Below are 18,419 nucleotides of genomic sequence, written 5' to 3'. Positions count from 1 at the left end.
TCTCTGCATCTTTCAAAGAGTTTATTAGAAGTAAATATTTACATCTATTGCAAATGGTTAATAGGCAACACAGGACTGAGAGCTCCCCTTGGGTAGGGAAGGATAGCAAGGACCAACCGCTCGCCTCCCCACCCTCCCTGGAAGCCAAGGGCAGCCTTCCCAACTGCAGGTGGCTTAGATGGCCCAGCAGCTGGATGAAAGACCTTTCCCCTCCCAGGACAACCCACAGCAGGCTCCTCCTCTGCCCAAGATAAGAGCTTCCCGCTCCCCGATACTGGCTCTGACTAGGCTGAAGGATGGATGGGAAAAGGGCTGCAATAGAAGTGAGGCAACTGCTCCTACTGCCGGGCCAAAGAACACTCTCCTTGCCTTTGGGGTGGGAACAGATGGTGCTGTCCCAAAGGGAAGGTCAGAAGACCGTGCTGGATCATGCCTGCTGGCTCTCACCCTACAAGGGCAGGAGGGGACAAAACTGAGCACCTTTTTGCTGTCCTGTCTTCCCCATGAGTCTGACCAGCACCAAGGACAGGATTAGAAGGAGGACTTCTTGGGAGACACTGCCAGTGCGCAGTACACAAGGCATTCCTCACCCCTTACAGAATCACAGCATGCAGGAACCAACAACAGTCTATCCCTACCCTACTGCTCCCTAGAGGGTCACATTCCCATCCCAAACTGTCCCTCTGCAGCAGCCCATTCCTAAAGGAACAGGCGAAGCAGATGGGGTTTGTGCCTTGGCTGACTTCTATTCCAGTCTTTGCCCTGGAGCCAGTAAGGCAGTAGAAGTGCTCTAGTTAACCTCTCCTCCTCCCATACAGGCTCTAACTCAGCCAGCAGAACATAAAGTTAATAGAGTACATCCTCTGGGCTTTGAATACAGACCACAGGAGGAGGAGATGCCTGGCACCATGCAGCTCCAGAGGCAGCAGTTCCCAGGCCCAGCCTATGCTATCCTAGTAAGACTATTCAGTGGTTCAAGAGTGGGAGTGAAGGGTAAGTGCAGATGGCAGTAGCTATACTGTTGTGTTCTTGTCAAGGGGCACCTCCTACCCCTTAACTGAAGGGGGGAGAATACCTCTGGTCCGTATTACTCTGGAGGGCAGCTCACAGTCCCCTGGGGATCAGGCACACATGGTATGGAAAGCTCCAGGCCTCTCTGCAGGGGTGACAGTGACCTACAACGCCCAGTATCTCTCCCAGCAGCAGTGGAGGTTTCTCAGTTATGGCTTTTTTCTTTTTAAAGATACAGTAAGAGGTTAGAGATGCTTTACTGAGTGCTCACTACCAAGTACACCTCCCCCCCCGCATCCTCCATTCAGAAACATCTAACTATGCCTCCTCCGTAAGCAACGCTGCTGGCTTTCAGCTCTGCCATCAGCGCTGTGGGACAGCCACAAGCTCCTAGGCCAGAGGTCACTATGCCAGGAGGCGTATGATGCCATTGTCCGAGCCCAGCAGGAGATGGCATTTTGTGGGCAGCACCGCCAGGCTGGTCAGCGTACCCCGAAAATTCTCTGAGCTCAGCTTGGTCGTGCTGATGGGCAGGGCTGAGGACTCCAGCATGGAGTAGACACCAATCTTGTTGGCCACAGTGCCAGTGACCACTTCGTTGCCATAGAGGTCAAATGCGTGGATGGGTTCAGATGCAGATTTGTAGTGGTGCAAAGGTTTCTGCTCCAGTTCCTTCCAGACAGTCAGGGAATGATCCGAAGAGGAGCTGATGAGCACATTGCCCTCCGCAGCCTGCAGGAAAGGAAAGGCCAGTGAACCAACACCGCTACAGTAAAAACTTCCACCCTCATCCCACAAATGAGATTAGCAGGTAGCTGCCAGTAATCCAACAGTCACAGTGCAATCCCTTGGAACAGTCCCAGCCATTTCTGAGGAACTGATGGCACTGTGCAGTATTAACAAGGCATCCAGTTGGACACTGCAAACCACAGGACTCTCCGGTAGCTGGCAACCTCTTGTAGTGCTATCCTCCAAGAGACGGGCTGTGCCTTTTCTCAACAACATCCTGATACCTGATACAACTAATTCATCATGTTACTACCGCAGTGGGTAAAGGGATTATTGTACAGTCTCCCCCTCCATTAAACTACCTGCCAAATTATTTCCCTTCTCAGGAAAAGGAATTGGGAGGCTCTCTCACAGTAGAAAATACTGCTGAGGGTAGGAGAGTCCTGGAGCTGCTTATTAGCAGAGCTAGTGAGAGGGTAAACAATCTACACCACTGAAATTTGTTTAACCTGCATTTGGGTCAAGGCCACTGGAGCCCCAGCGCTGCTCCCTGAGGGTGGGTAAATATGGACAAGAGTTATTCATTAGAGCGACACTCTCCCAGGGGGGCCGAGAGCCCTGCAGAGAAAGCAACACATATGCTTCTTCACAGGAGACGTGGCTGCTCCCTGCCCTTGCTGCAGACCTTCTTGGCAAGGACTGACACCTGGGAGGGCTGATGTCCATTCAGCACAGGTCAGACTAGGAACAGCCACCTGCAGCACTAACCACAGGGCAGGAGCGCTTGAGCAGCCTCCTGGGGACACAGCAAGGGAAGGAGGAACATGCAGAGGATGCAGCAGACAAGCCCTGCCAAGCACCGCATGCCAGAAGGATGCTCCGCACAACCCCAGAGGATCGGTGAGGCACACAAAGCAGCCCCCCACCCTGATCCCAGCTGAACCTCTCACCTTGATCTGCAGGATGTCTCCCTCGTGGGCAGGCCACCCCCGCATGATGAGTCCTGTCCTGGTGTCCAGCAGCACAATGAAACCAGAGGAAAAGCCAGCCATAACGCTGCGCCCGTTAGGACTGACGGCCAAGCAGCGGATGAGCCCAGCGCTCACCCCACTGGCCAGGCGAAACTCGTGCTGCAAAAAAGAGTGTCCAGCTATTAGGGGACGAAGATCAGGGGATCGGCATTTAGGGGACAAGAGACCCTGGGGTCTGGCTGGCTTCTGTGGAGTCATCACAGCTGGCTTTGGGGCCAGCTGTGACCCCACCATTAAGCACACGGATGGAGGAGGGTGGCTTGCAGAGCACCAGGCTCCCTACCTGTAGCCCTGGCTTCCTGTGATCGATGAACCGCAGCACAGAATCTGCGCTGGCCACAGAGATGCTGTGATAGGGAGGTGGCATGGTGGTCACAGCTGTGATGGGGACTTTGCTGTCTAATTCATCAAAAGTCCGGAGAAGTTTGCCTGTGAAAACATGACAGAGATATTATGGCAGTAGATGTCTGGAGAAGGTACACAGCAAATCTCCAGTTTTGCAGTGTTTTTTTAACAGGAACCATCAAAACTCAGTATGGCCCCTCTGTCTTTAAAAGCCGGACCAGTTCACTCCAGCCAGCCTTCACCCTTTCCCTTCTTACCTGTGAACTGGTCCCAGATGTGTACGGTCCCATCACAGCTCACCACGTGCTGCGATGCCTCCAGCTGGCTCACATAGAAAACTGACTTTTTGTGCTCAGCATACGTGAACCGTGGTGGAACCTCACTGGTGCCATCCCCGTAGTTGTACAAGGGCCAAAGGCGGACAGTTTTGTCCTTGCTGCCACTAAGAAAGAAGTCCTCACTGCTGAGTGGTGCCACACACTTGATGGCCCCTGAATGCCCTGAGAAACTCTGCAGCTTGATCTGGTGGAAGTGGAAGCGAGGGTCGTGTTGGCTCACCCCAATCTCGTACTGCCAGTAGGCCAGCCAGTTCCCACACAGCATGTGGGTGCTGCGAGGAAGGTCATGCTTCAGGGCGTTCTCCTCGCTGGATGAGCTGGGAATAAAGCCATCAGTGCCAGCACTGAGGCAAAGTAAGCCAAGACCCTCGCGCTGTGTGTCCACAGGGACCTGGATGCGGTTCCCTACCAGCACGCTCCCAAAAGTACCAGAGTGACTGTCCTCGTGGTGGCTAGAGAAGGGCTCGGTCCTTCGCGTCTCTTGCTCTGAGCCCACCGCACTCGGTGTTTGCTCCAGGCTAACGACCTGCAGGCTCTTGGGGTTCACGTTCTCCAGGTAGAGGCTGGCCAGCTTCTCAACCAGCAAGTGGTTGGGCACAACTGTCCGGATAACATCACCTGGAGGGAGAGAACATGGCTTCGAGGGAAGGAATTTCCCCATCATCACCCCCCACCATCAACAAGAGAACAAGGGTCAGCACAGGGTTGTGAACACAATGTCCCCCAGAAGCCAGCCACATGCTGCTCCCAGCCAAAGCAGCCTGAAGCCCAGCGGGCTCCCAACCCAATGAGCAGACCAAGCCACAGCCAGAAGCTGTGGGTTTCCCCTGGCAGCCCCTACGCCCTCTGACTTCTCCCCTGTTCAGGTCCAGCACGTGGAGCTCTCACAGATCCTGGGAGAGGGTGGCCAAGCCATACCTAGCAAGCAAGAGAAGGGGATGTAGGTGATGTAGGCCATCTCAGGGTTAAACACCTTCTGTAACTCCATCAGCACAGCCGGATCCAGGGCCAACCGCTTCCCATCCGAAAGGGGCACCTCCATCACCGGCACCTCACAGCTGCTCAGTGACTCCGCCGTCAACCCCTGGGCAAGAGAAAACAGAAAGACAGCCAAGATCAGATGCTGTCACCACATAATTAATTACACAAATGCAGCCTGGGCTGGATGCTGTCAACACCAGCACCGGCATATGCAGGTATGCCCACCACATTCCTGCATCTGGGTGCTGGGGGTTGGCAGGAGGACCGCTCCCACATCACTGACCTGGTCTTGCAGCTCCTGCAGCAGTGAGAATGCCCCAAAGAAGTTTCTCACTGTGTCACTCAAATGCTGTTGCACCATCTCCTGCCCAATCCGCAGGCAGATCAACGCAATTAGGCTGATAGTCTTAACGCACAGGACGATACGGGCCTGGGCACCACTGGGGAAACTGAAGAGGACATCTGTTACCAGCTTGTTCTCCATATATCCCTTTTTCCCCCTCCTCTGCTTCACGCTTCCTGCCTTGCCTGTGTTATCAGAAAGTCTCGAGCAGCACAAGCTCCACGTACATGATGCACACCAGCACATGAAGGTGCGCGGCAGGGCAGGAGCAGCCCCACAACCCCAAGAACATTAAAGTCCTCACAGAACCATTTCCACATCCCCGACTTTGAGTTGTGCTGATCCTGGCACAGCAGACTGCAGCGCTTACCCAACGGCCAGTGAAGTGAGGAAGCCCAGCACCGGGAGCAGCACCTCCTGGCTGATCTTGGGGAGAATGTCCATCAGCGTGGTGTCTGAGAGACACACTACGATCTTCTGAGTCAGTGTCACAGCAGCCAGGAGCCCTGCCTCCTTCCGACTGTTCAGCCGGCCACCACCAGACCCACCACTGGGCGCAACCTGCAAAAAGTGTCCTTCAGTACCCAGGGCCACCATCTTCCCAGTGGGACACATCAAGGGTGATCGCATGATCACCCGAGCTCAGTCTCAAAATCCAGCACACTAGTGCTGGTCACAGCCCCCAGGAGAGGAACCTGAGCACTGAGTCTCAACAGCAATTCATGTCTGACACTCAAGGGATAAAACTGGAACCTAACGGGACAGATGTCAGTGCGAGAGATGAGCCTGCAGAGAATGGGGCATGACATCCCCAAACTCACAGCCGTCCTCTGGGGGGCTTCTCCCTGCAGGATGCTCCCACACCTGGGAAACTCAGAGGGGAAAGAGACAACCCTGGGCTGCCCCAGACCATCAACAACCTGGACAACCCAGAGCACCATTTGCCATAAGAGGAATAGGAGAAACCTATTACATACACGCAATTTAAAGCCGGAATCAATGCCTTCATCCCATGCCGTGTTGAGCCTGGATGCACAGATTGCAGAGGAACAATCCTTGCATTAAATATCCAAGCACAAATTATGGGCAAATCTGCTGCTGACTTCTAGAAATCCAGCTGCTAGTAATTTCATGAGGCAGAAGAGCACATCCTTTTCTGCTGACAACATACTGATGCTGGCTACAGCGATGCCAAAGAGTTAACAACATCAGCAGCAACGCTAGAAGATTTCTTTCTAGATTGTCCTATTTCCTAACTCCTAGACAAATCAAACACCCAAGAAAAGAGAGCCAATAACAGAAAACCACAAACAATTCCCAGTTTCCGCTATATTTCTTGTACACCTGCCATCTTCCAGCTCATCACAGAGGCCCTTCCTCTCACAAAATATCCACTCTGCCAAATCCTGCAAGAAGGATTGACTTTATCCTATTTGTGACCCACCAGTTTCATCGCTTTAATATCAGGTTGCCAAATGCTGTTCACAGGGGTATTAATCCCCCCAGTGCCCCCAAGCAATAAGTTTAGTAAAGCGAAGCAGAACAGCTGGAGCTATGATTGCAACTGGGTGGAGAACGATTTTGCTGAAAAATGGGATTTTTTCTCCTGAAAAATCTCCCCTTCAACACTGGAAAAACTGACAATGCCTTTTTGTTTTCTTTAAATGAACAGCTGTGGCCTCTTTTCCTCTATGTTTAAATTATCAAAAAGCTATTGAAGTTTTTCATTTGAACAAGAATCCATAACCAAAGTGTTTATAACCACTAAAAAGGGAGCAATATGAAAAATTAGCCTGTTTAAAGTATTCAAACCCAGGGTGGGTTTTTTTTCAATGAAAAACTGCTTTTTCAGCCAGCTGCATTACACACATTTTCAAACTGAAAAGTTTGTAAGTCTTGCCAGTATTTTTTATACATTGTTGAAAAACCTCCTTTAGCCTCTCCCCAGCTCATCCCCTATCTACCCACACAGACCTCTAAAAACACCCGCCCCAGCCATGCCCCAGCAGCCCAACCTGCTCAGCCTGCCCATTATCACAATCCCACCCTCGTGCCAGCTCTGGTCCGGCACACTCACCCAGCAAAGCAAACAGAAAACCTTTTCCTCTGGCTTCACACGTGCCAGCAATGGGTCTGACAGGGAAAGCCCCCAGCTGAGGGGAAGGAGGCACCCCACAGCATGGAGGCTTGCTAAAGAGCAAAGCCCACGCACGCAGCCACCTCACTGGATGCGGTCTGGAGTTTATGGCAGGGGGTGAAAGTGCCTCTTTGGGCTGCATTGGCACAGCCTTTCCCGGCCAACGCAGCCAGAGCTGCTCAGCTCCTACCGGCCCAGCTAAAAGCTCAACCAAGCACCAATTTTTCTGCAGGAGGCTCCTGGGTGAGGTTGGACTATTTTTTGTGCATCCTCTTTCTGTGCCTGGACACAGCTCTTGCCCCAACACGTGCAAGAAGAGGAGAAAAGGCAATACTAACCAGGTAGCTGATGTAGGGCAGGTACTGGTAGGTGAGGACGGGCTCTCCGTACAGGTACGCTACATGCACGAGACAGGCCAGCACCGGCTTGGACACCTGATCTCCCAGCACCGGCCGTTTTTGGTAGATATTTCCTGTACTCAGGGGACTGTTCTCATCATTGCTTGGGACAAACTGCTGCCTGGTAGGCCCTGCCCAGAGACAACACCATGAGCTGAAGCAGCAGGCTACACCCAAAGCCACCAGGTACCCAGTGAACTGGTTTGGGGCACAGCCCACCCCAGGGTTCCGAGGAGCAGACATTACCAATGTAGCAGGACGTGAGCAGACGGAGCAGGTTCCTGGCGATGAAACGGGACGTGACAGTAGGGCCCAGCTTGGCTGAGAGCCACCTCACCATCTTACAGGCTGTGTCTGCAAAACAAGAACAGTCACAAGGACAGAGCCCAGCACAGCGCAGATTAGCAATCACCCAGCTGCTGCCCAGACCCTGCCTGCCCTGCAGCTCCCAGGGCCTCAGACCCACACGCTTCAGTGGAGACCCGGCTTTTGACACCAATTTCATCGCTGGGACCATAGGCACCCCCAAAGTGGACCAATTTCTCCCCAGGCTCTCCCCTTCTCCCACTGATGGCTTTACCAGGCGTTCGCCACGCTCGGCAGAAAGGCTCAGCACTAGCAGGGTCTTACCCAGGAGTATTGTCTGCTCTTTGTCATCGGAGTGATCCGGCAGCTCCTCTCCCTCCCCATCCTCTGGCTCGCTGCTGTCATCAGCCAGTGTGACATCCACAGAGGCACCAGCCTCCACGGCCACTGTCAGCTCTGCATCAACTGCAGCATCATCTTGCTCCTCTTCATCACGTTCCTCTTCCTCCTCCTCCTCGTCCTCGCTCTGTTTCAGGTCCTGGCTGCTGTCCATCGACTTCAAACTGCTCTTGTCCTTCTGGGAATCGCCATCCGCAGGTCTGTCCTCTCCCAGGGACACCTCGCTGGCGCTGCTCTTGTCGCTCAGCCGCCCGAGGCTGAGTGATTCCTGCTCCTGAGGCTGTAGGGACTCCCCGACATAGAGGCCGCTCTGGAAGTCCTCACTCTCGGGCAGGTAGGCTTGGTCATGGAAGCTGACACCAGAGGTGTAGTCGAGGAGGTCGAGTGCAGCGGAGCTGTGCTCCACGTCCATTTTGATCTCCTCCCCAAACACACACGACACTGGGCTTTCTCCTCCACTTTCATCATCTTCAGCCGTGCCAAGGAGGGACTTGCTCTCCTCCCGTGAGCTCTCGATGCCAACGAGGATCTGCAGGATGTGCGGCAGCAGGTTCAGGAGGAAGGACTGCAGCCCCAGGCGCACTATCAACTGGGCGACGAAGCAGTCTGTGTAGAGGTAGAACCTGCCGTGGCGGTAGCAGGGGGTCTCGTACGCCCCGATCAATGGCTTGAGCAAGTATTTATTGGCATTCTTCGGACCTAGGGATTTAGCTATAGGTTCAAAGAGATACCATGCTGCGTAGACGGCAGTATTCTCCTCAGACATCAGAGATAATATGAAAGGCAGAAGAATCTCCAACCCTTCAGGAGTGATTTCAGAAAGGATTCCCTCCAGCTGCTGCCACAGCTGGAAAACAAGTTCCCGGCCCTGACCTTCATCGTCTGTCTTCTTTGCCTGATAGGTGAAAATGAATTTGTGCAGGGCCGGGAAATATGTGGGGAAGGGGACAATGGAGCTGAAGGGGCTGAGGAGCTGTGTGGGACAGGGTGGGGGGAGGCCCTGGGAGATGGGTTTGTATTCAAACAACTGCACCGCGCCCTTGCCCAGCCTGGTCTTCAGAAGCTTCTCCACCGGCACGCTCAGCTGCAACAGGACATGCAGCACGTGCTGGAGCGGGGCTGGTATCTCCTTGGGGTGGTAGCGACACAGATTACGCACCATCAGGAACCGCTCCAGCAGGGATGCGTCAGGCTTTGAAGGACGAATTCTTGGTGCAAATATAATCTCAGCTACCAGAATGCCCAAAGCTTGCATGTCCCTCTGGAAGAGGTCTGAGAGACCCAGGGGTGGCTCTTCCCACGGCTGCTCCATCAGCTGCATCTCACTGCTTAAGCCTTTAACCAAGAAATTGTCCAGTTTCTCCAGCTCTTCCAGGGCCTGGAGTGGATTGAAGCCTTCGGGAAGTGTGATCTTCATGTCAGCCTGATCCAGAGCACCTGCCTTGCTCCGACGGAGAGGTCGGACACCTGAGGTCTTGCCCTCGGTGGCATAAGCAGGGAGGGTGGAGGGTTGTGCTGAAGGCACAGTGGCACAGGGCTGATCAGCAGCTCTACTAGTAGCAGAAATCGAATCCAGGGCTTCTGTACCTTGCTCCAAATCATCCTCACCAGGAGCACATTTCTCCCCAGACCAGGTGGTTTCACTGGGAGTAGCCTCCAGGACCAGCCCATTAACTGCATCCATCACCTGTCCTTGGATATCCTCCAAAAACACGGTCTCCCGGATGTTCTGGAGAAGAGGCCGGGCAATAGCTGGAGCTTCAGCAGGTGTGTAGGCAGGTCCCACCATGCGCCTGGGATGCGGCTGGTCAAAAAGCTGCACAACCCCATACGTCGTCAGATGCGTGTGGTTGTCTACTAGATGGAGGCAGACGTTCTTCTCCTTGACAGCATCCTTCCCCAGCAGCTTGTACCCAAAAGTGAGATCAATCCAGTGGTGGAGGTCCTGAGACACCTCCTGGCTCTCAAGCAGCATGCGGTGGACTTCAATGAACTCCTCATAGGAGCTACACCAAGACGGCACGTCCAGGTCGGGCATGTCTGGATGGATGGATTGGAAGATGGAGGGGTCTGTGTAAAATTCTGGGATGCACTCATCTGGGGTCCAGCTCTGCATGCGCTCCATGCTGGCTGGGTACTCGTTGGGCTCCCACTGGGACCTCACATGGCAGCACAGCACTGCCTTGGGTGTCCTCCGAGCCGTGTACACGTAGTAGGTGATATCCGAAAGGACATCAGAGATGTGATGGGGGACATGGAGCTGCTCCCCGCTTGACCCACCAGCAACAAACGCCTGTTTGGTCATCTCATAGGTGAAGTCCAGCTGCTTGTCTCCCTTGTTGAGACGGAACTTGGATTTCCTCAGGTCCCTGAACTTGCCATTTTTGGTAGTGAAGTCCACCACCCAGGGAAGAACCGGGTGGTAATTGGGGTCTCCCATCCTCCTCCCAGCCAAACTGTTTAGACGCATAAGGTAGTCGAAGTTGCTGACCTTCCCATGTACCCACTGTAACACCAGGTCTCGGAGGTCCTTCTGGCAGGCGGCGCACCTCGCCTCCTGCCCTCGCACACCAGCGCCGCTTTGCTCACTTGTTTGTTCCAGACCAGCCTCCAGATTCACTTCCTCCTCCTTCGGTCCCTCGTACTCTCTGAAGTTCACACGGAGCCGGCTGCACAGCTTCTCATCCACAGCCACATCCCGCAGGGAAAAGGCGCCACAAGCCAGACCCGCCTGGTGACAAGCCTTCATGGCCTGCAGCACGTGGAAAAGGAGGAAGAGGATTTTGGCATGGCTGTTGGTGAGCTTGGCCGGGCTGAAAGTCACGATGTCATGCAAACAGTACTGCACGTAGGGGTAGACGACATACAGCATGTCGGCCGACTCAAGCAGAGCTTCAGCCTGCAGCACGTTGGGGCAGGAGGGCACCCCCTTGGTGGCCGCCATGCTCTCCTTGGCCGGGGAAGCACCAGGCGCGCTCTTGCCCACCTGAAGGACAGGGCAGCCATAAACCTTCTGCAGGGCGGTCCGCAGCACGTCCAGGGCTGGCGCGGTGGGCGGCGTGTCAGCGTGCCGGTAGGGCCGCACGTAGAGGCAGTGAGCCCGGCACCACAGGTTTCGGTAGTTCTGAGAGGCGATGCTCTGCATGAAGCCGTGCAGGGTCTCTGGGGTGCCGTTGCGCTGCTCGGAGCCGGGGGGCTGCACCCGTAGAGGGTATGCCAGCCGGTCCTTCCGCAGCCCATGGATTTCCACCCGGGTCCAGCCCACCGGCAGCTTCTGCACAGAGTGCTGCAGGAACGTCCTCACCTCCATGTCGCTCAGCCCCTCCGGGCGCGGGCACAGGCCGGGCAGCACGCGGCGCTCCCTGAGGCTCGCCAGCCATTTCACCGGCACGAAGGCGGTAACGTGGGTTCTCTCGGCAGCGGCGGCCAGCTGCCGCCGGTCGATGTTCAGGTCCTTCTCCACGCTCTGGAGGAAGCCATCCATGTTGGCTTCTGCTAGAAGAAAGGTGTCCCAGAGAGGCTGTGAGGGAGCGGAGGAGCGTGGCACCCTCCCTGCCCCCCACCCCCACAGACCCCTGCAGCAAGTCCTGCTTCCCCGTTGCCACCCCCGTTAAAAAAGCCCCGGGTTTAGCAGCTTGGTCAAAAGACACTGTATGGTGGGGGTGAGGGTCTAAAAGGGACCAGCCCTCGCTGGGGAGGTGACAAGATGGGCCCTCTGCATCCAGGGAGGGGGACGTGGTGGGGCTCCCACAGCCCCAGAGCCAGGGAGGGGGACACAGTGGGACCTGCACAGCCCAAGTACTGGGAAAGGGGACCAGCCCAGGGCTGGGGGGCACACGATGGCACCTCCACAGCCAGGGAGAGGGATGTGGTGACACTTCTGCAGGTGGCAGGGGGATGTGACAGGACCTCTATAGTCCCAGGGCTGGTGTGGGGGGACATGATGGGACCCTCAGCCCCAGAGCCAGGGAGGAGGACGTGGTGGACTCCCAGAGCCAGGGGAGGGGGATACGATGGGACCCCCAGAGCCAGGGGAGGGGGATACGATGGGACCTTTGCGGGGACACGATGCCACCTCTGCAGCCCGTGGGATGCAGCCGTGCATCTCCACAGCGGGCAGGGGTACATGACGGGACCCCCGAAACCCCACTGATAGGGGAAAGGGCACGCTGCCACCTCCGCAGCCCCGGGGAGGCGACACGAGGAGATGCCTGTCACCGAGAGGCTCGTCCCCAGCGCCAAGCCAGGGCCCACGACCGGAGGGGCGGCCGCCGGCACCGTGCCCAGGCCCCGGGCCCCGCAAGGCCCCCGCTGCTAGGGACAGAGCCAGGGACTCGCACCGGGGGCCCTCACCCTCCTCCCCCCTCCCCGGAGGAGCGGGGGGTCCCTCAGCGCGCCGGGGGCCCCCGGCCCCGCGTTACCTGGCGGCGGCGGCGGCGGGCTCAGCCGCGGCGAGCGGGGGCGGCGCGGGCCCCGGCCATGTTGGTCAGGTGACAGCGGTCACATGCGGCCGCCGCGCCGCCATGTGCCTGGGGGGCGCGGGGCCGGGGGGGGCGGGGGACACACGGGGACACGCGGCCCGCCGAGCCCCAGCTCCCCCCGGAGAGGACCCGGGGCTGCTGCAACGGGGCCGGGCCGGGCCGCGGGGCCTGGCTCCCTCCAGCGGCGGCCGGGCCGGGGGGGGGAGGGGAGGGGGGCTGCGCAAGGCCGGGGCGCGGTGCCTATACATGGGCAGGCGGCGGGGCATGACGCGGCAGACGCCGGCGCCGCGGCTGGCTGAGGTCACCGTGACGTCAGAGGCGCTCCGGGCTGTCAGCTGGAGTCGGGCGAGCCGCGCTGACGAGGCAGCCGGCCTTAAAGGGGTCCCTGCGGCGGGCGGCGGTAGGTGGACCCCCACCGCCAGCAGGTGAGTGCTGGGGGTAGCCGGCGCAGCGCCAACGGGGCCAGACCCCCCCCCGCCGCGCCCCGGGACCCGCCCGCCCGCCTTGCCGCGGGGCCCGGCGCCGTCTCCGCACGCCGCGGGGCCGGGAGGGAGCGACCGCGCGCTGGCAAGCCCCGGTCCCCGCCAGCCGAGCGGGGTCCCGCAGGCGCCTCCCGGGCCGTGCCTGACCCCTCCTGCCCGGCGCGGGGCTGTCGATGCGGCGCAGCCCGCGGGGGAAGCTGCCTGGGCACCCTCCCGCGGCCAGATCCCGCGCGGCCCCTTTAAGGGCGCAGGGGGCTCCCGCTGGGCAGCGCCGCATGGCGCGGCGGCAGCCGGCGCGTGGGAGTCACATGGGTGGGACGTGGAAGTAGCCCATTGGCTGTCCGCCCCCTGCCGGCGGCAATCAGCTGTTACTGGGGCGAAGGGCAGGAAACGTCCTTAAAGGGGCGGCGCAGCCGCTGGAGGGGCGCCCCAGCCCCAACCGGCTCGACCCGCAGCAGCCAGCCGGGCCCGGGCCGGGAGCGCCGTGGCTCACCCGCAGGCGGGTCCCGCTTACCGGGCCGGGCCGCCCCCTGCCCTCGGTCCTCCCCCCCCCAAACCCCCCGCCCCCCGACGGAGCGGCCCCTTTAAAGAAGTTGTCCAGTCATCGCGCGGCGCTGCCAAGTCATCGGGGTCAGCCGAGTTCCCGCGGCCCCGCCCCTCGCGTCCGCCGATTGGTGAGAGGGGCGAGCGCTCACTTCTGATTGGCCGCCGACTTCGAGCAACTTCTCGGAATCGGGGCTGTGTCACCGGCCCCGGCGCCGAGACGAGCACCGCCCGAGGGCGGGAGGGGGCGGACCGGGCGGCCCCGCAATGGCGTCGCGCTTCGCCGGGTGGGTCTGGCCCTTTAAGAGCCACCCTGCCCCCCTCCGTCGCCTCCCTCACCCTCTTGAAAATGCCAACTCACAGCACGCGGGGCATGCCGGGAGCGCCGCGCCGCACTACACCTCCCGGCATACCACGCGGCGGGGGGCGGGCCCAGCTGTTTCCTAGGCAACCGCCGGTTGGCCACGGGAGCGCCCAGCGCTGCCCCCTGGGGGTGGGCGGGGAAGGGCGCTGGCTTTGCTCTCTCATTGGTCGAGCGTCTGGCCGTGCTGGGCCGCTATTGGCGGGAGCCAGCAGCGATCGCGGCGGAGGCGGGCGCAGCGGGGGCGGGGCGGGCGCCGCCCGTGCCGGGAGGTGATTGGCTGGGGGTGGGGCCGGTGGGTGGCTGCGTCATGACTCCGCCAGCTGATCCGAGACGGGAGCCGGCGCGCGCGGCGCGGGGGGAGGCGGCGGCATCGGGCCGGGCCGGGCCGGGTCAGGCCGGGCCGCGCCGCGCCGCAGCGGGGCTGCTCCGCTCCGCGCCGCGCAGGTGGGTCTGGCGGGGCCGCGCCGGGGCGGGCGCTAAGGGTAACCGAGCCTGGCGGCGGGGGGCTACCGGGGGTCGGGGAGGGCCCCTCCGCACCCCGTAGTCCCGCCGGGAAAGGTCACCTTTCCCGGGGGTGGAACGGCGGAGCGGGGGGCTCGGCTTGCCGCGGCTCTTCCCGGGGCTCCGCGGGCGCCGCCTGCGCCGGGCGGCCTCGCCCCCGGTGGCGGCGGGGCGGGGTAGGGAGGGGGTTGGGGCCGAGACCGGGCGCGGTCCCCGCTCCGGGGGGTCCCGGTGGGGCGGGCGGGGCCGCGGGCGGGGCCGCCCCGCGACGGGCGGTGGCGCCCCGGGGGTGACCTTCACTCCGGGACCGGGCTGGGCAGACTTTGACCCGAAGCCGCTCCCCGCCGTGGGTACGAACCGGAGCATCCTGGGCAGCCGAGGGGGCGGGAGGGCGGCGGGGTGCCCCGGGGGGAGCAAAGGGCCCGGCTTTACGGTGGTGCGGCGGCGGGAGCCGCCTCCGTTAGCGGGGGAGGGCACCCGATGTTACCGAGAGGGGAGACGTTGGAGCGGGGGGGTGACCCCGTTACCGTGAGGGGGGCACCCAATGGGCATACGGCGGGTTTTACAGCGGGCGAGCTCCCACCGGGACCCTTGTGGATGCCGGTGGGGTCTGTCTATGCCGGTGAGGGGGATGGTGGGGGCCTGTTACGGGCAGAGCCCCCCCCCCCCCCCCCTTCAGCCCCCGGTGCCGGCAGGGCGTCCCCCCTCCCCCCGGTGCTGGCGGGGCCGGTGGCTCAGCGGCGGGTGCTGATTCACGGGCCGGCGGGGGTGGAGCAGGGCCGGGACCCGCTCGCTGGAATCCGGACCAGATGTACCCGGCACGCCAGGAATGCTCGGCATCCCCGGGCCCCGCCGCTGCGCCCCGGCCACCGGCCCCGCACCGGGAACCCCCGCCGGGACACCCACCGGGGCCTTCCCTCCGCCCGGGGCCACCGGGATCTCCAGTACCTTTGGGGTGACGCTGGTGGGAGGATGCTCTGGGGTGGCCGGCCAGGGGGGGCGATTCCCAGGGCTGTCTGTCCCGCCCCCCCCCCCCCCCCCCCCCCCCCCCCCCCGGCGGGGCTGGACGCCTGGGGAGATTTCCCAGAACTCGATCCCGGCAGCTGAAATGCTTGGCGGTGTGGAAAAGGGATATTTTTCTTTGGGTGGAGGGAAAAGCAGCAGGATCCCCCACCAACCCCAGGCTTGGCGGCGGCCTTCTCCGACAAAATGACACAGAAAACAGGCTGCGCTCCCCCAAATTCCTCTGGCGCTGGTGGCTTGGCAGCAGCCGCCTGACAAAGTGTCTTCCCCGGCAGGCGGCCGCTGGCCCCCGGCCAGGCGGGACCCTGCCAGCACGGATGCCCGAGGTGAGCAGCCGGGGAGTGCCTGAACCCCTACCTGCGGGAGCCTCCCTGCCGCCGGTCCCCACCGGAGCCACTTGCCTTATCTTTTTTATTTTCCGGCTGAAACGGCCTTGATTTTCCATGCCCGGTGTTTTAGGGTTGGCTGGAGCTCGTGTACCACCTGCTTGGGGAGAGTGGGAAGAACTGAGGTCTGAGCTGCCTCTGGATCCCCTGGGGTGGGGGAGGGGAGGATTCAAGGGGTTCTCAGCCCCAAGAAGCTTCCGGGGTGGGGGGGAATGACAAGGCGGTGGATCAGGACTTGGTGCTGAGGTGGGGGAGAGGAGCAGCTCTGCTGCTCGGGGTGGCTGCTGCGGGTGACGTCTTAGCTCAGCGCGGTTGGATCCTGGCTCTGATGTCTGTGTTCCCTTCCTAGGTGCTGCCCTGCCGCCCCGCTCCTGGCTAACCAGCACCAGTTCTTCAGTGGCAAGCTTTATGTTCTTCTCTAGTAGCTAAAGCTGCCAGTTGAAGAACTGTTGAATGTAGCCACTCTCTTCTCATCACCGCAATCTTGGATGTCAGAGCCGGACCTGTGCCCTGAGCAACCGGCAGGAGCCCGGACTGCAGCATCCTGTGGATTTGAGCCCGACCGGGATGAAGAAGTCTCCTCGCAGCCTCCGAACAGAGCCTTGGCTGGAGGATTGCCAGGCAGCCCTGCCAGCTGCGGGGCTGTCGAGCAGGGTCCCCCCCCCCCCGCCCCTGCCAGTGGGGTGGCACTGAGCTGAGAGACAACTAGAGAAGAACAAAAGAGGCATTAAACTTTCTGTTTTGCTCAACAGTGCGGTTTTAGGAAGTTTGTTGCTCATGGGATGCCCGCACCTGCCTGGCATGAGGGTGGTGGGGGCTGTGGACCCCGCAGGGTGCTGGAGGGGGGGCCATAGCGCTGGAGCTCAGTCCCTGGCTGATGCTGCATCAGGGTCTGTGGGTGGGGAGTTGGTTGTTCAGGTCAGCTTGCTTTGTCCTGAGCAAAAGAGGTAACCCGAGGCTGAGCGTCGCTCACAGGACTCACCTGCTGCTGAGCTCAGGAGCAGGATTGATCCTGCAACACAGCGGGCTGTGGAATGGAGCCGGAGGAGAGGGCCAGCTCCACACCCACGCTGCCCTGGTGTGGGTCAGGGCCGGGTGCGGTGGAACCAGGCTGCTGGGAGCGGGTGACTCAGGGCCGAGTCACGCATGGCCACAGACGCCCGTTCCAGCAACCACCATCCTGCAAGGCCAGGCAGCCCTATCTGCGGCCAGCTCTGGGGCAGCACCAGCATTCCAGATATATCTGGCAGTGCTGAGAAGGGCCCAGGTGAACCTTGCTGGGCTCCTCTGTGGGCCAGGCTCTGCCTTGCTGGTGGACAGAAGCAGAAGACTGCCCCAAAATGGAACTTAGAAGCTATTCTCCAGGGATTGAGACACCTCCCTGCCTTGCAGGGGGTGAGAGGGGAGCTGCATAGCTCTCCTACAGCTCAGTGCAGGGTGAAATATCTGTGTGGATGAAGCAAGGGCTCCTAGGAGGCTCAGCACCCCTGGGACTGCAGGGACCGCTGCCCCCCAGGCTGCCTCCGTGGCTGGGAAGCAGAGGAGTGCCCGGGCACTGCTGCTCCGGCCCGGCCAGAAAGAGCAGGGCTGGTCCCAGCTCAGGGGTGGGCAGCGGGGAATGGCCCTGTGCTAAAATAAATCTAGACCGTGTCAGCTCAATGTACTTGTCCAGGCTCCAGCCACCCCAAGGCAGGGTTGCTACCAGATTTTGGCACCTGGTGATGCGTGGGAAATGGCCTGGCGTCTATTTAAGTGGTAGAAGAGCAGATCTGTTATCCTGGGGTTCTTCCTTATATAAAGCTGCTCTGCTTGGTGTGTGCTTGCTGATAGCTGTGAGAAGCTGAGTTTCTTCAAGGGGCATTCTCACCTGGAGGGAGGGGGGCTGCTGGACCCTCTCAGATCGCACTCTGAGCAGTAAGGACAGTGGCTGAGCACCTCCAGCCTCAGGCAAAGCTGGCCTCTTCCACCACAGCTGCCCTGCTGCAAGCCCATACAAAATAGCTGGCACCTGCTCAGTGCTCAAGGAGTCTTGGAGTGCACCGAGGGGGCAAAAAGTCACGGGCTGGTGTGTGCAGGATGCTCGTGGGCAAGGAGGAGCAGCTCCCGGGCTGTGCCCCACCTCCCATGCAGCGCTGTGGATGCTCATACGGAGGGGAGCTGCATGCTCCGGCCACCAGCATCTCCACCCTTGCGTGCCTTGGTGTACGGATAACGCTTAGATTGGCTGCTTCCTCCCACCACTGTGAAGGACTGACCTGCGCTGCTGAACACCAGCTCTTTCCCCGGTAAGATGTGGCTGTGTCAGGGGAGAGTGTTGCCATGAACAGCAGCACCACTAATTCCTGGGGTCAGGAAATGTGAAACGCTGTATTTCAGGTCAAATTCATACGTGAGAAGGTGCAGGAGTGCAAGTCTGTGTGTTTTAATGCAGACCCAGGATTGCAGTATCTCACCTGCTGAGCAAAGAGGCTCGGGCTCTGGCTAGCCCACATTTCATTTAAAAGCAGAGGGAGGGGGTTTAGGCTGACAAAGTGTCCCTGCGGGAACTTGCCTGGCTCTTGGGGCTTATCCTTCCTCCTGCAAAGCCCCATGTGATCAGTGAGTAAGTGCAGTGTTTCCTG

The 18,419-nt window shown here is 60.0% G+C and overlaps 2 protein-coding genes across 3 annotated transcripts; one reads left to right on the top strand and one right to left on the bottom strand.

The window, feature by feature from the left end:
* Positions 1 to 4: 4 nt before the first annotated feature.
* WDR81 (WD repeat domain 81) lies at positions 5 to 12,554 on the bottom strand. Of its 2 annotated transcripts, none has more exons than XM_040615468.1 (11): positions 12,440 to 12,554; positions 7,944 to 11,513; positions 7,560 to 7,667; positions 7,254 to 7,444; positions 5,149 to 5,339; positions 4,719 to 4,884; positions 4,373 to 4,538; positions 3,374 to 4,072; positions 3,055 to 3,200; positions 2,691 to 2,870; positions 5 to 1,743 (listed from the first exon to the last, which is right to left on the bottom strand). In XM_040615468.1, exons 2-11 carry the CDS (start codon positions 11,500 to 11,502, stop codon positions 1,417 to 1,419), a joined length of 5,733 nt encoding a protein of 1,910 aa, XP_040471402.1. In that variant the 5' UTR covers positions 11,503 to 11,513; positions 12,440 to 12,554; the 3' UTR covers positions 5 to 1,416. The 2 variants fall into 2 exon arrangements, with proteins under 2 accessions (XP_040471402.1, XP_040471393.1); XM_040615459.1 differs by having other exon boundaries at positions 7,944 to 11,510; positions 12,440 to 12,552.
* Positions 12,542 to 16,547, top strand: LOC121098026. Its single transcript, XM_040615560.1, has 2 exons — positions 12,542 to 12,924; positions 16,148 to 16,547. Exons 1-2 carry the CDS (start codon positions 12,542 to 12,544, stop codon positions 16,218 to 16,220), a joined length of 456 nt encoding a protein of 151 aa, XP_040471494.1. The 3' UTR covers positions 16,221 to 16,547.
* The last annotated feature ends 1,872 nt before the right edge of the window (positions 16,548 to 18,419 follow it).

Source organism: Falco naumanni, chromosome 1 (genome assembly GCF_017639655.2).
Source record: "Falco naumanni isolate bFalNau1 chromosome 1, bFalNau1.pat, whole genome shotgun sequence".
Classification (NCBI taxonomy): Eukaryota; Metazoa; Chordata; class Aves; order Falconiformes; family Falconidae; genus Falco; species Falco naumanni.
This window is presented reverse-complemented; position numbering and strand designations above follow the sequence as displayed.